This window comes from Lutra lutra, chromosome 2, assembly GCF_902655055.1.
Source record: "Lutra lutra chromosome 2, mLutLut1.2, whole genome shotgun sequence".
Classification (NCBI taxonomy): Eukaryota; Metazoa; Chordata; class Mammalia; order Carnivora; family Mustelidae; genus Lutra; species Lutra lutra.
In genome coordinates this window covers 15,038,450-15,051,385 of record NC_062279.1, presented here as the reverse complement: position 1 = coordinate 15,051,385, position 12,936 = coordinate 15,038,450, and the positions used below count along the sequence as shown (strand labels likewise).

The following is a 12,936-nucleotide window of genomic DNA, read 5'->3' as shown; positions in this document are numbered from 1 at the left end:
ATTTTTAAAGTGAGAACTTCTTGAATCTTGATTCAGAACATCAACATTTTAAATGTGTAGGGCAATAGCAGAAATAAGGTTACTTAGCCTGATGGATAGGAACTGGACAGGTTCTACATTCAAAGTCCTCAAAATAGGAATAAGAAACTTAAGTTTACAAAGATACTGAAGAAACCACAAGGATGCTCAAAACATCCATTCACCCGACTGGGCAGATTCAGAGTTTAGAAAATACTCTATGAGAGTTGGCCCCCCACTGCTGATTTCAGCCTGCTGAAACTAGTCGGCAGGTCAGACTGCTTCAACGGACATCCTCACCACCTCTCCGTCATTCCCACACTAAATTAACAGCCATTTTGTCTGAACCCCGCATAGATTTTTTTCCCACTATCGGAGTGCAGGGTGTTCATAAGAAATCTTCTGTAAGCCTAAACGTCAGGAAGGGTTTACACGTGCTTTCCAAATGCTCGCCATTAATACCCTTCGCTGTTACAGAAGACCCACGTTAGTACCTGTTTTTGCTGAGTGTAAGAGATCCGAAGATTTTTGCTTTCACGAAGAAAGCTGTTACTAACATAGGGTCTTTCGTAAAAGTGAAGGGATGTTAACACAAAGTTTCAGCAAGCAGGGGATGCTTGTACTGTGTTTGGCGGCACTTCCTAGATAGTGGATTATTTTATCCTAACCCTTGTGGCCTTGAGTGTGCCAAGGGGTAGTTGTTTAAAAGGAAGTTTCGTCATCAACTACCAAAAAGACAACTGGATCTTTCTTGACTGCAAAGGGCACCTCCAGAAAGTTAATATGTTTACAGAAATAAGTCAAGTTCTTTCATTGTGCTTACGGTAGATCTGAGCATACCTACAGAATACCCCAGAACATCACCACTAAAGCGATGTTAAGTTAGGTTAGACTCACCTACTTACCTGCCTTACCCTTTCCCTAAGAAAATTCATCAGGGACTTGCCAGCACCTTTGCTGGGGCCTAGGGTCAGGCAGAGGAAGGAAGAAGGCAATCGACACGTAGAACCCCAAAGATATAGTGACACGTTCCTTCAGTTTCACTCTTAACTGCAAGAGTAACTTTTTACAGTATTCAATTTCCCCATCTCTAAAATGAGGAGGGTTAGGGGATTAACCTACTCACAGAGTGACTGTGAAGAAGTAAGCGTCGATGAATCTGTACACTAAAAAGCTAGATATGTTATAATTATTTCTGTTGTACATCTGGCATCTAATGAATGAAGCAGCTACTATGACTTGGTTTCAGAATGCCTCGGTTACTAGTGACCCCTTTTCTATGGAAAAATGCATTTTAGGTCCAAAGGCCCTTAAACCCGCTTAAGCTTTTGAAATCAGCTTTCAAGGCAGGGTTTGCACTCATCAGGCACCCGCTGTATGCCAGGCACTGGGCAAGGCACTGTGCACACACATATCACTGCTAAAGACCATCTAAGCTGGGAGCTGTCTGTGCTCGAAGATGCCTCTGACCACCCCTGGGCAGAGTCATTCATAGTGATGAATAGATACAGCACACCAGTTTCTCCAAACGGTATATATTTCGTTACTGCTGTAATAATGAGAGCAGGGTGCCATGCTCCTAACGAGGACTCTGGGTGTGATGAAAAAGCTAATGGAGATAGAGCATTAGCAGTAGAAATAGTCCTCCCATTTAAAAGTTCTTGATCTTTGTTGGAAAAGAAACCCCATGGAATAAGAGGACAGGATTTTAGAAGCAGAAGTGAACAGATCAGGTATGGGGCTCCTCCTCCTGGATACGCGCGCCTCCCTCGGCCCCGCGCTCCGACAGCGCATACTCGCACCCTATGAAGCGGGCACGTCCCTGGCCGCTCTGCACCCTTGGATTTTCACACTGTGTTTGTCAGCCTGTTTTTGGCCTCAGATTTGGAATCTTAGGTTTTTTAGGTCAAGAGTTTTCATGTTCAATATCCGATCTCAGAGCAGAATTGAAGCTTCTACCTTTTTTCCTTCTAAAAACCCTTGCGGTCCCAACAAAAGGGACTGAAGAATTTTGGGAATGTGGCTGAACACGACTTCTGAGCTAGCATGGAAAGCTCGGAGTGTGGGGATCACTTTTCTTGGTCTTTGTTGTTGTTATTGGATCTTAGTTGCTCAGTGGAGGAGGTACTAAAAGACTCAAATAAATGACCCACTTAAAGTTTCTGTATCTTACGGCAGGGGAGACGTACCAGCCTGATAATGCTACTTGGCTAAAATCCTCCTCGTGCTGGAGAATAAAACTCCCTAGAACTCAAATATTCTCCTCCACAGACCACGATCATGCATCAGAAAACAACTTAGTCGATTAACTGAGGTGTGCCGAAAATATGGTTTAAAATGGCTGTGACCTACTTTCTAACCATAGGATATTAAATGCGAAAGAGGCAAAATTAGGAATTATTCTGTAGATTATCTAATTGCATGAAATTTATGGGCCATCTCTGTATTCCTACAGAGAAAATTCTACCTAACAGTAGTGGAGAGACATGTAGGTAAGTGGGAGAAAGTTGTCCTCTCAGAACCATTGTATCTCTTACTGTGACAAAGCATTTAACCTTAAGTACCTTATTAAATATATGAAAATAAACTCACTTCCAGAAATAATCCCATTCACAAATTCTATATTATTCTGCCTCCCCGAATTTAGAGATAAAACAATATATTCTGTGGCAAGACTGGTTCAACGATCTCATGAGTATTTGTGTTTATTTGCCCCCAAACAAACTAAAAAACCTTTCAATATTCTGTGGTGGTAGGCTGTTGCGTTAGAACCCATTAAACTACTCTCAATGTCTCTGTAGCAGTTATGTCTGGAGGACAGCATTCTGCCCTCTGTGGTGGTGCTGGGGCCAAGGGATACCACGCAAGTTCAGAAACCAATGTGTAAAGCACGAGGGAGGCAGAGTCTACATAGTAAAAAACAGCTGAACATAAGGTACAGGCAGATAAACCACACCTTCCATAAGCCATGGTTTTGAACTTCTACCATCAATTACCTTCAATCATGCCTCCCTGGTAGCCACTGTTAGAAATTCAAGAGGAAAAAAAAAGAGCAGAAGAGGGAAATAGAAAGAAAAGGAGATATAAAATAATTGGTAAATAAATTAAAATTTGATTGAGGATTTAAAAAAATATATTTAGTGTAAGTTATTTTGTAGAAAAGTCACTCGATAGGCCAGTCGTTTTCGGATGGAGGGCATGGATCCCTGAGGTCAGTTAGGGCTCCATGAGGGAAAGGCAGAGGAGACTTGGGGCTCCTGGCCTCACACCCACTTTAAGCAGAGCACCATCTCTGGTTTGTTTGGACATTAGAATTCCACACATGTGTTAACTTAGATAAAAAGGTTACATGGCAAAAATAATCCTCATCATAATCAAAAACTAGCCCTTTAAGAAATAACAAAGGCCAAATATGGGGCCTATTAGAGATTCCCAATTCTGATCTGAAGATGTGCTGTCCGCAAATTATCTAGAGATAAAGTGAAATGATCACAACAGAACTAAGTTTCATTCTTAATAATTAAAATAAATCAAGTTCATCATCGTATCTGGGTACTTGTTAAAATGATCAGTATCGCAGAATCTTGGGAATCGCAGCTAATGAGAAATGTCCACCTCTCAGTAGTATTTCTGCATCTCAGAGTCACCAATCTGGAGTAGAATTTAGAAGGAGAATTAGGTCCTGAGTTACCCTTGGAGGAGAAGGAAGAGTTAAGGAGGAAATAAAAGGAAGTTGCATAGACTCTCTTTTGCTTTCTTAACCCCTGAACCATTTCAGTGCGCTGGACATGACTGTTAGGCATCGCGTGCACTCTGTTAATCCTCTCTGAATTACCAGCTATGATTAGAGGCCCTTAATGGTCTGTATCAGTGCTGCAGGAGGAGAGAGAAAAGTGTGGGCACACACTCTGATCTAAGGGAACAGAGGCTCCTCACTGTTCTGTGAAAGACACAAGACTCTATTTCTCTGTGGACGTGAAGTGTACGAGCAGGTGGGGGAGGGAGCACACAGGGTCGGGATTAGAAGGGCAACTAGCATCTAGCTCCCCCAGGAAGGTGCTGCGATCTGCTCCTCCCACTATAAGGACCCTCTCCTTGAGCCAAGAGATTTATACCCAAGACCTACCCAAACCCCAGGTGACTACTGACCACTCATTCTACTCAAGAGATTATTATTTTTGAGGACCTAAAATAAAAAAGCAAAACAAAACCTTCTTTTATCTGCACGGTGCTAACAGAAACATAGAAGAAAAATCCTGGATTTTGTCCTAGTTAGATTGGCCTGATGCCAGTTTGAGGGAGGGAGCCAACCCACCAGTCCAGATTGGTGATCTCTACAGCTGCAGAAACATTTGTTTCAATTCCTGAAAAAGAAGTCAGAAACAGGTTGTTAACAGCGCAACTCACACAACCCTTAACCCGCATTCACAGAATTAAAACGGTGACATCGGAAGCTTTTCAAGTCATTTATATAAAGCCCCAGGCCCCGGTGGGTGTGTGCGTGCACGCAAGCGCGTGTGTGTGTGCGTGTGCACGCGAGCAGCGATGTTTCTCCCTACCGTGGGGAGTTGAATCCACTGTCCACAGTGATGCTGCTGCTGTCCATGCTGTCGAGGCGTGCCGAATGGGTGGCTCTCTGGTTGCTGCTGCTGTCGGTTTCTTTTGGGGCCAGGAGGGTGAGGTTCTTCTCAAACTTCCTCTGCAAGTCTCTTTCCTTCTCCCTCTCAAGGAGCCACTGCATGGTGCCTACATCATCTCTGTTTTTTTCCTCTTCCGTGTTTTTGTTGGCCCCTTCCTCAGAGTCGTCGTCGTCGGAGACGTTGTAATAGTCGAAAGAGGCTTCCTGGTTCCCCCCCGACTCCTGCTGACGCTGGGAACCGGGCATCGCTGGTGCCAACGAGGTTCCCAGGGATGGCTCCAGTTTCTCGCATCGGCCTGGCAGTGTGTCGGCAGGGGTCTTCGGGAGAGATTTGAGGAGGGACAGGTTCGATTTGTGATAGCTGTTGACAGACAAGGTGCTGTGAAGAGGTTTGAACAGCGTGTCTTTGCTGAATATCTCTTTCCTCTTGTCCAGGCTGCTGGGCTCAGTGCTATGGTGCTGGATGAGGCGTCCATTGGCCATCCCTTCTGCCCCTGTGCCCGAAGCGGCTGGGCCCCCACCTGGCCCTGTTGGTGACTCCTCCTTGTGCCCTACGGGCTCTCTGGAAGAATGTGGGGCCTGCCTGTCGGGCAGAGGCAGCTTTTTCACCCCTTCCGCCAGAGTCAGAGTGTCATGATCCTCTTTGTTCTTTCCCAGAGGTGATGGCGCCGTGAGGACCGTCTCACTGGAGGTGTTGCACTGGAAATAGTCATCTGTAGCTGTTTTTGTGGGACAGGATGGCAAACTCTCAGGGGGTTTGACTGGCTCCAAAAGGCTACAAGCACTGGAAGGCTCCTTGCTGCCACCGACTATTTCTGGAATACACACCTCTTTATAGCTCGTGGATGAAACATGAGCCCTTTGATGACCAATTGTTTGCGCAGGCCTTAAAGTACTGTCGTCAATGTAGGACTGGCTGGGGGTTTGGTCATCTTGGCTACAGCCTTCAGCCAGGTCTTCGGGTGTCCCTAGAGAAGAAGCACCCAGAGGGCCCTTTGAGTTATCCATCGATCTGGATCTCTCCTTGGCTTTGCTGGGTCTCTCATTCCTGGACCTTCGGTCCTGGGTATGGCTGTGGCTTCGGTGCACTTTTGAGTGGGAGCTTCCCCTGGAAGGTTCAGGAAAAGGCATCTCAGTTCTCCTTTTGGCCAATTCCCCAGACACATCCCATTCTGGGGTCATGGGGAAATGAGACTCGATCACGTTCGTGTTGCTATGCATGATGAAGTTATCTCCTTTGTGTTCAATGATGAAGCAGCCCTCCCTGGGTGCCCTGGTAAGAGGATCACAAAAGTCATACTCTCTGTCACCTGGGAGATCCAGATGAGAACCATCCGAAGGGTCTCCTTTAGACACTCGTGTCTTGCTGTGTGACCGAGATTTTCCATGGGACTTTCGATGAGTCCTACTCTTTTTACTTCTTCCACTGTGATGGGCAGAGGACCCAGCTTTACTCCTATGCGCTTTTTCTTCTTCTAGTTTCTTCATTAGTGCAGTGTGCCTCATGACATTTTCCACGGTCAAGTCCGGGTTAATGCGCCTAATGATTTCCATTTCCACTTCCCTGGGGATGGTAGTTGGCGTGTCTTCGTCTCGCAGGGGCCACTCCTCAGGAGGAAACTGGGCCGAGAAATTGGCTAGTTGTTTGGTCTTATCTTTTTTAAAACTCAGCCGGAATAATTTGAGCCCGAATTTTTTGGACTGCTTTTCACCATCTTTAGGTTTTGAGAGAGTTTCTGTCTTATAAGAAAAGTTTACAGTACTTTTGCTCTTTTCAGTGGGTGGCACCTGGCATAGTGAGGGAGGGCAATAGGGGTCTTTGCAGTCCTTGGCGGGTTTCCTCTGCAGAGTGGAAGCAAGCATGCTGTGCATGTCTTCCCTGCAGCAGTGGCAAGAGTCGCAGTGGTTTCTCGGTAACGTTCGTTCCCTGACGCAGCCTGAGGCAGAGGGCGTTATGGTTCCCGGTTGCGGAGAGGTACACTGAGACCTGTCAGGTATCCTCTCGTCCAAATGGTACCATTTACTGTTAGTTCTTATGAGAGAGGGAGTAATGAAATAAGTCTGTGGGGTCACGATGAAATAGCCATCCGGAGTTGGGTAGATCTTCCGCTCCCGCACCAGCGTGTTCAACGTGTGCCGTAGAATTTCTTGACTTGGGGTGGGAACACCTGAAACCAAAGGAATAAAGACTCTTAAGAACATAGAGGGAATCTGCTGCTGCTTCCTGATTTTTTCCGAATCTGCTATGGACTGAATGTTTGGACCCCCACCCCCAATATTCCTGCGTGTGAATCCTAATCCCTGATGTAAGGGTACCAGGAGGTAGGGTCTTTGGAAGGTGACTAGGCTTAGATGGGCTCCTGAGGGCGAGGCCCTTGGGATGTGCCCTCGTAAGAAGAGGAAGAAGTGAGAGCCCCCTCCTCTTGCCATGTCTTCAAGCCAGCAAGACGGTCCTCACCAGACACCAAATCTGCTGGTGCCTTGATCTCAGAGCTCCTAGCCTTCCAGGACTCTGAGAATTAAATGTCTGTGGCTTCAGCCCCACCCCCCCAGCCTATGGCATTTTGTTACAGCAGCCCAAACTAAGACAAAATCCTACCAATTTTGCCAAGCTTCCGAGTACTATCACATGGCAAGTCAGCAGGACCCGGAGGTGCTCAGGAAGAGAGATGGAAACAGGTGCAGTGAGACTGGTACTTTTGTCACGAACCTTTACTGAACTGAGCCATCAAAGGCAGAGTGTTTTTAAAGGAGGGGAAAATGAAAAATGTTTTACATGATGTAATATACATACGCTTACCAAAAAAAGACTTCCTCGATAGAAAAAAAATAGGGAAACTGGGTTGAAATAGTTGTCTTGGCACTTGAAAATAATCAGAACATGTACAGAGCCTAGTGTATACCCTGGAAGCTACACTACACACTCATTTTTCAAGACTAAGCTTACTTAATAAACTTAATTTTGTAAGTTACATAAAAGGGCAATTAGACTTGACCATGGCTCATGAAGCACCCTCCAATTCTGAAACCATGACCTTTGGTTTTGAAAAGGACAACAGGGCGGTCAGGTTTAAGTGAGAACATTCTCCTTCTCAGACCGGGTCTGTAGGAAGGAGGTTACCTCATAACCCAAAGGCCCTAAGAAATACACCTGTGGAAATTTAGATGCTCTATGTCCATCTGGTCACTGCCAAATATGCCATATTCACTAGTATAGAAATTCCAGAAGAAAGTGACAGACACTTCCTGGTACCAGGACTGATACTGTTTTCAGAGGTCTTTGTGTGCATAGCCTTTTGTGTGTTTATGCCTTGTCTTTCTTAAAGGACAGAATCAAGAGTCCAAATTCATTAGAGAGTATAAACTTTTCAGACTACAGAGCATTCATGTATTTCTAGAGCATTCTCCATCCCTCAATGCCAGGCCCACGGAGTGTGATAGTACTAACTGATTTGACCTGCATGCCAGAGTTTGGAAATGGGTTGGGTTGAATCATACTGCCAATGTTCAACTGTGTCTGACCCACAAAATGACAATTACATGTGACACAGCCTAACATAGTTAGGGCAACGGAATGTGGAGACCGAAAGCCTGGAGCCCAGGGCCACGTGGCTAGATTCAAACTCCAGCTCCATCACGATAAGCTGGTGGTAGTGGTTGAATTAGGCAGCCTCCCCTCCCCACACCCTTCCTGTGTTTACACCTAATGCCCCAAACCTCAGAATGGGACCTTGCTTGGAGACAGGGCCTTTGTAGAGATAAACAAGTTAAAATGAGGTCATCGGCGTGGGCTCTTCTCCAGCATGACCAATGTCCTCCTACAAAGAGGAAAGTGGGCAGAAGCACATGCACAGAGAGAAGACAATGTGAAGAAGCATTGGTCAAAGATGTCCATCCATCAGCCAAGGAGTGTGGTCTGGAGCAGTGTCTACCCTCAACAGACCTCGGAAGGAACCAGCCAACTGTGCTGATATCTTGATTTTGTAGTTCTAGTCTCCTGAACTGTAAGACAATAAATTTCTGGTGTTTATGCCCCCTGTACCTTGTTAGGATGTGCTAGAAAATGCATACAGTAGTTATCGCCTTAGGCAACTTAACTAACCTGAGCCTCTGCTCACGGTCATCAGAATGTGGGTGACAGCAGGTACCCTCACAGGGTAGTTCTGAGTTTAAAGGAGTTTAATGTATGGACAGCAGTACCTGACATGTAGTGCGGGCTCTAGAAACATTAGCTAGTAATCGTCTCAACTTTGGGGCAGGACCCATGGAAACCAGATTACCTTCAGAGAACATCATGTAGCAACCTAGAAGAGCAGGGCAAACTCAGTTTGCCACAATCCTTCCAAAACTACAAAAGTGGGATATGAAAACATGAGTAATGACCCGGGAGAGCGTCCCATGAATATGATGTGACCTGTCCATCCATCCCTGCTACCATCTTCAGAAGGCATCCTTTGTGACCAACGTGGGAAAGGCAACATTGCTTTTGAATAATTTATTGTTTAGTATAATCATCTAATTTTTGCACTGCACGGTTTCCCTTTAGTCTAGGGCTCTACTCTTGAGAGACATAGTACGTTGGTGTTTACACAAATGGCTTTCAGGCTGGTACAATAACAATTTTTTTTTTTAATTTTGTGATAGTTTCTGCACAAAATGAACTCCATGTGAATTAGTGATACAACCCCCATCCTATATATGAAATTCTTGAGTGCCATCATAAAACACGCATTCACCTAAGAGAAGCCACTTAAAAGAGCTTCTATGCCCTACTCCCAACCAGGGCCTTTGGCTGAACAAGTTCGGGGGAACCACTCACACAGACTGCCACTCCCAAGATGAGACACTGTGCCCACTGCAGCCCCGTGAATGATGCCCACTGGGCTTGGGCAGCATTGCCATGCGGGTTTCAAACCCATACAGAAAACGAACTGTATCTGACGTGGCAGCATGCTTGCGATCACTATTGTCACAGACGTAAGTTCTTCCAAAAAACTGGGAAGGCTCATTTATAAGCATTTGTGATTGACCTGTTGACTCTGCTGCTGTAATAAAGGAAAGCTGAGGTGTGATCCAGAAAAACAACTTGTACTATAAACAGAATTTGCTGACTGTAGGCCTTCCAAGCACTGATCATAGAAAACTTAGGAACCTGCACAGACTCATAACCTCAGTGTCATCATGTTTACTTACCATTAAGAATCAGTGCTCAGCTACTGGGTATTTACCCCAAAGATACAAATGTAGGGGCACGTGCACCCAAATGTTTATAGCAACAATGTCCACAATAGCCAAACTATGGAAAGAACCTAGATGTCCATCAAAAGATGAACGGATAAAGAAGATGTGGTACATATATACAATGGAATACTAAGCAGCCATCAACCCCCCCCCCCCAAATCTTGCCATTTGCAACAACATGGATGGAACTAGAGGGTATTATGCTAAGCAAAAGAAATCAATCAGAGAAAGACAGTCATCCTATGATCTCACTGATACGAGGAATTTGAGAGGCAAGGTGGGGCATCGTGGGGGTAATGGAGGGAAAAATGAAACAAGATGAAACCAGGGAGGGAGACAAACCATAAGAGACTCTTAACCTCAGGAAACAAACTGAGGGTTGCTGGAGGGGAGTGGGCTGGGGGAAGGGATGGGGTGGCTGGGTGATGGACATTGGGGAGGGTATGGGCTATGGTGAGTGCTGTGAATTGTGTAAGCTGATGATTCACAGACCTGTACCCCTGAAACAAATAATACGTTATATGTTAATTTTTAAAAAAAAAAAGCTCTGGGAAAAAAAAAAAAAAAAAGATAAGTGCTCGGATCGTTCCCGAAGGAAGAAAGAAGAATGAGTTTCCAAAGAGAACTTACATCTAAAGTTTTCATGTCTTGGATTTTCAAGTTTGTCAGTCCAATCATGTTTAATTTGAAAAAAACATACTAGAAGCATTAGAAGCATTCCCTGTCCAATCCACTCTCCACACTTCTACCAGTGGGTTTTCAAAGCTTTAACTGCAAGTCACTGATTTTTAGGATGATTATTTTATTACGAAGCCCTTGTCTAATGACTGGTATTTTTACGTGTCTGTGGAATCCAAACTTGCACAAGAAATCGGCAGGGCTCACCTGGGAAAGAGATGGCTGTGATGGGTATTTTCAGTGTTTGCACCTTCCACCACTTCCAGATTCTAGTCCCAAAATTCACCATGAATTTGGATTTTGAGGACTTAAAGAACAAAGGTAAACTTTATATCCAAATAGAGCTGAAAGCTGACTTGTCTCCTTTTCCACACCTTCGCATCTTTCCAAAGCAAAAGCAGATACCTAAAAGCACTGCTTGTCAATAGGACGCTTAGACTTGTAAGATCTTTTTAATCCCGCAAATCCGACCACTGTCAGAACGGAGAGCACATGCCCACATTCTAGCATTTTGGACAGAAACTCTCGTGGGCTTCTTTGGATTATTTCTTCTCGTGTGTGGAGAACGCTGGCCGAGGGGGAATTCTGCAAGAACTAAGGTAACGGGGTGAGTTGGGAGATAGAATGCGGGGTATATAACGTTAACATTCCCCGGCAAATGTAAAAGCCAACTTCAACCCCATTAGCAGTTCTTTTTCTGAGGGTCAGCTCTCCTCCAGGGAAATTCCAACTACAACAACTCAACAAGTATTAGTCTGATTTAAATGATCATTCGGGATGGATGGACGAGGAGTACTTACTTAGCTGTTAAGCAAATATTTCATTCTTTTTACACCTTAAAAAAATTCTTGTTTCTGTAATGGAAACTGGTTGACAAAAGTTGTTTTCAAAAATTCAACCAGTATAGAAAGGTGATAAAAGGTTTTACATTAAAAAAAAAAGGGAGGGGGGTCCCATTTCAGTATGTCAGACATTTTTACTAGGTTTTTCACTAAAAAACATTCTTTAGAATCTGGATGTAAAGAACAAAATCTAGACCTTTTTTAAAATTTATGACATAGGCATTAAATATGAGAGTTCAAATATTTTAATAATATTTGGTTAGACTTCAAAACTCTATTTTCAAATGGTAAGCTACAAGAAAGTAAATAGTCTTACCTTAAGAAAACAAAATAAGCCCCATAACTATGGTATTTAAATCCCTCCAGAGTTTTAGCACTGTCACTGAAAAGACACTTTCAAATAGAATTTGAATTGTGTTAAGTTTCTAAATTGTTTCGTTCTGAAGTACCTTAATGCTTGCAAAAGAAAGGAAGGAAATCAAAGGAAGAAAAGAAAAGAAAGGAGGAAGAGAGGCAGGAAACAACCTCATTTTATGAAATACTAGTCTAAAATATGGAACTGTTGCTAAACAAAGCTTTAAATCATTACTACCATGCCCGAAACCAGTGGCTGGCAAACTTTTTCTGGAAACAGTCAGAAAATAACTATTTTACTTTGTGACCCATATGATCTCCCAGCTGCAAGTACTCAGTTCTGTAGCCAAAGACAATACGTAAACGATTAGGCAAGGCTGTGTTCCAATAAAACTTTATTTATAAGCACAAGCAGTGGGCCACACTTAGCCTGCAGCCATAGTTTGCCAAATGCTGCCCTAGACTCGGGTTTATGCAGTGCCCCTGCCATCTGGGGTTGAACAAAGAGTCATCAGTGTCACAAAGATGAAAAAGGTTAAGTTCGCTCCTCTCAGTCTATCTGACAATAAGGTCTTGAGATGTAAGTTCACTCACCATAAAAGCTAGCAAAGCAGTTGTTCTTTTAAGTACAGGTGACCTATGAATTTCTCTGCAAAGTATTCCAACGTAGTGATATTATAATCAGCTGCTCAACAATTTACTATTTTATTTTGCTATTTTTCACAATTCACTGTTACATACTGGCCCTGTGTTCTTTCCATTCTCTATTTTATAGCCCAGTAATGGGAGAGATGTAACCAACTTTGGAAAAGCGATGTGATCTCTCATGAAGCCACATGAAAATAGAGGGAGTTTAAAAGCTACCGGGACGTTTGATGTCAGAAGTGGCTAACCAGGTATAAGGCTGTGAGAAGGGTCTTTCTTCACAAGGGCATTCCGTCTGGGAATCTGTCTCCTTAGATGGCTCTCACCTGGGACTCTGCTTATGTTACCACTGAAAGGAAAAGGGTTTACCTGGAAGTTAACAAAGAAAGACCATCAGACAGTGAAGAATATTCAGAGATAATGTTAGAAAATTCAAGGCAATTTATAGATTGCGAAGGTGAGTCCATGTTCTTAAACGGTATGCATAATTTTGAAACATGTTAATTAGAAAATAGAAGA

The 12,936-nt window shown here is 44.0% G+C and overlaps 1 protein-coding gene across 8 annotated transcripts in view; it reads right to left on the bottom strand.

Moving 5' to 3' along the window:
- The window catches only part of STOX2 (storkhead box 2), a 224,888-nt gene that overhangs the window by 6,855 nt on the left and 205,097 nt on the right, over nucleotides 1–12,936 (bottom strand). For 7 of the 8 annotated variants that reach the window (XM_047714672.1, XM_047714615.1, XM_047714626.1 and 4 more), the window contains one exon: nucleotides 4,578–6,825. In XM_047714672.1, coding sequence (XP_047570628.1) covers nucleotides 4,578–6,825 — 2,248 coding nt within the window. Of the gene's footprint in view, nucleotides 1–4,333; nucleotides 4,383–4,577; nucleotides 6,826–12,936 lie in introns of all 8 variants that reach the window. The other variant, XM_047714638.1, reaches the window with a different exon arrangement.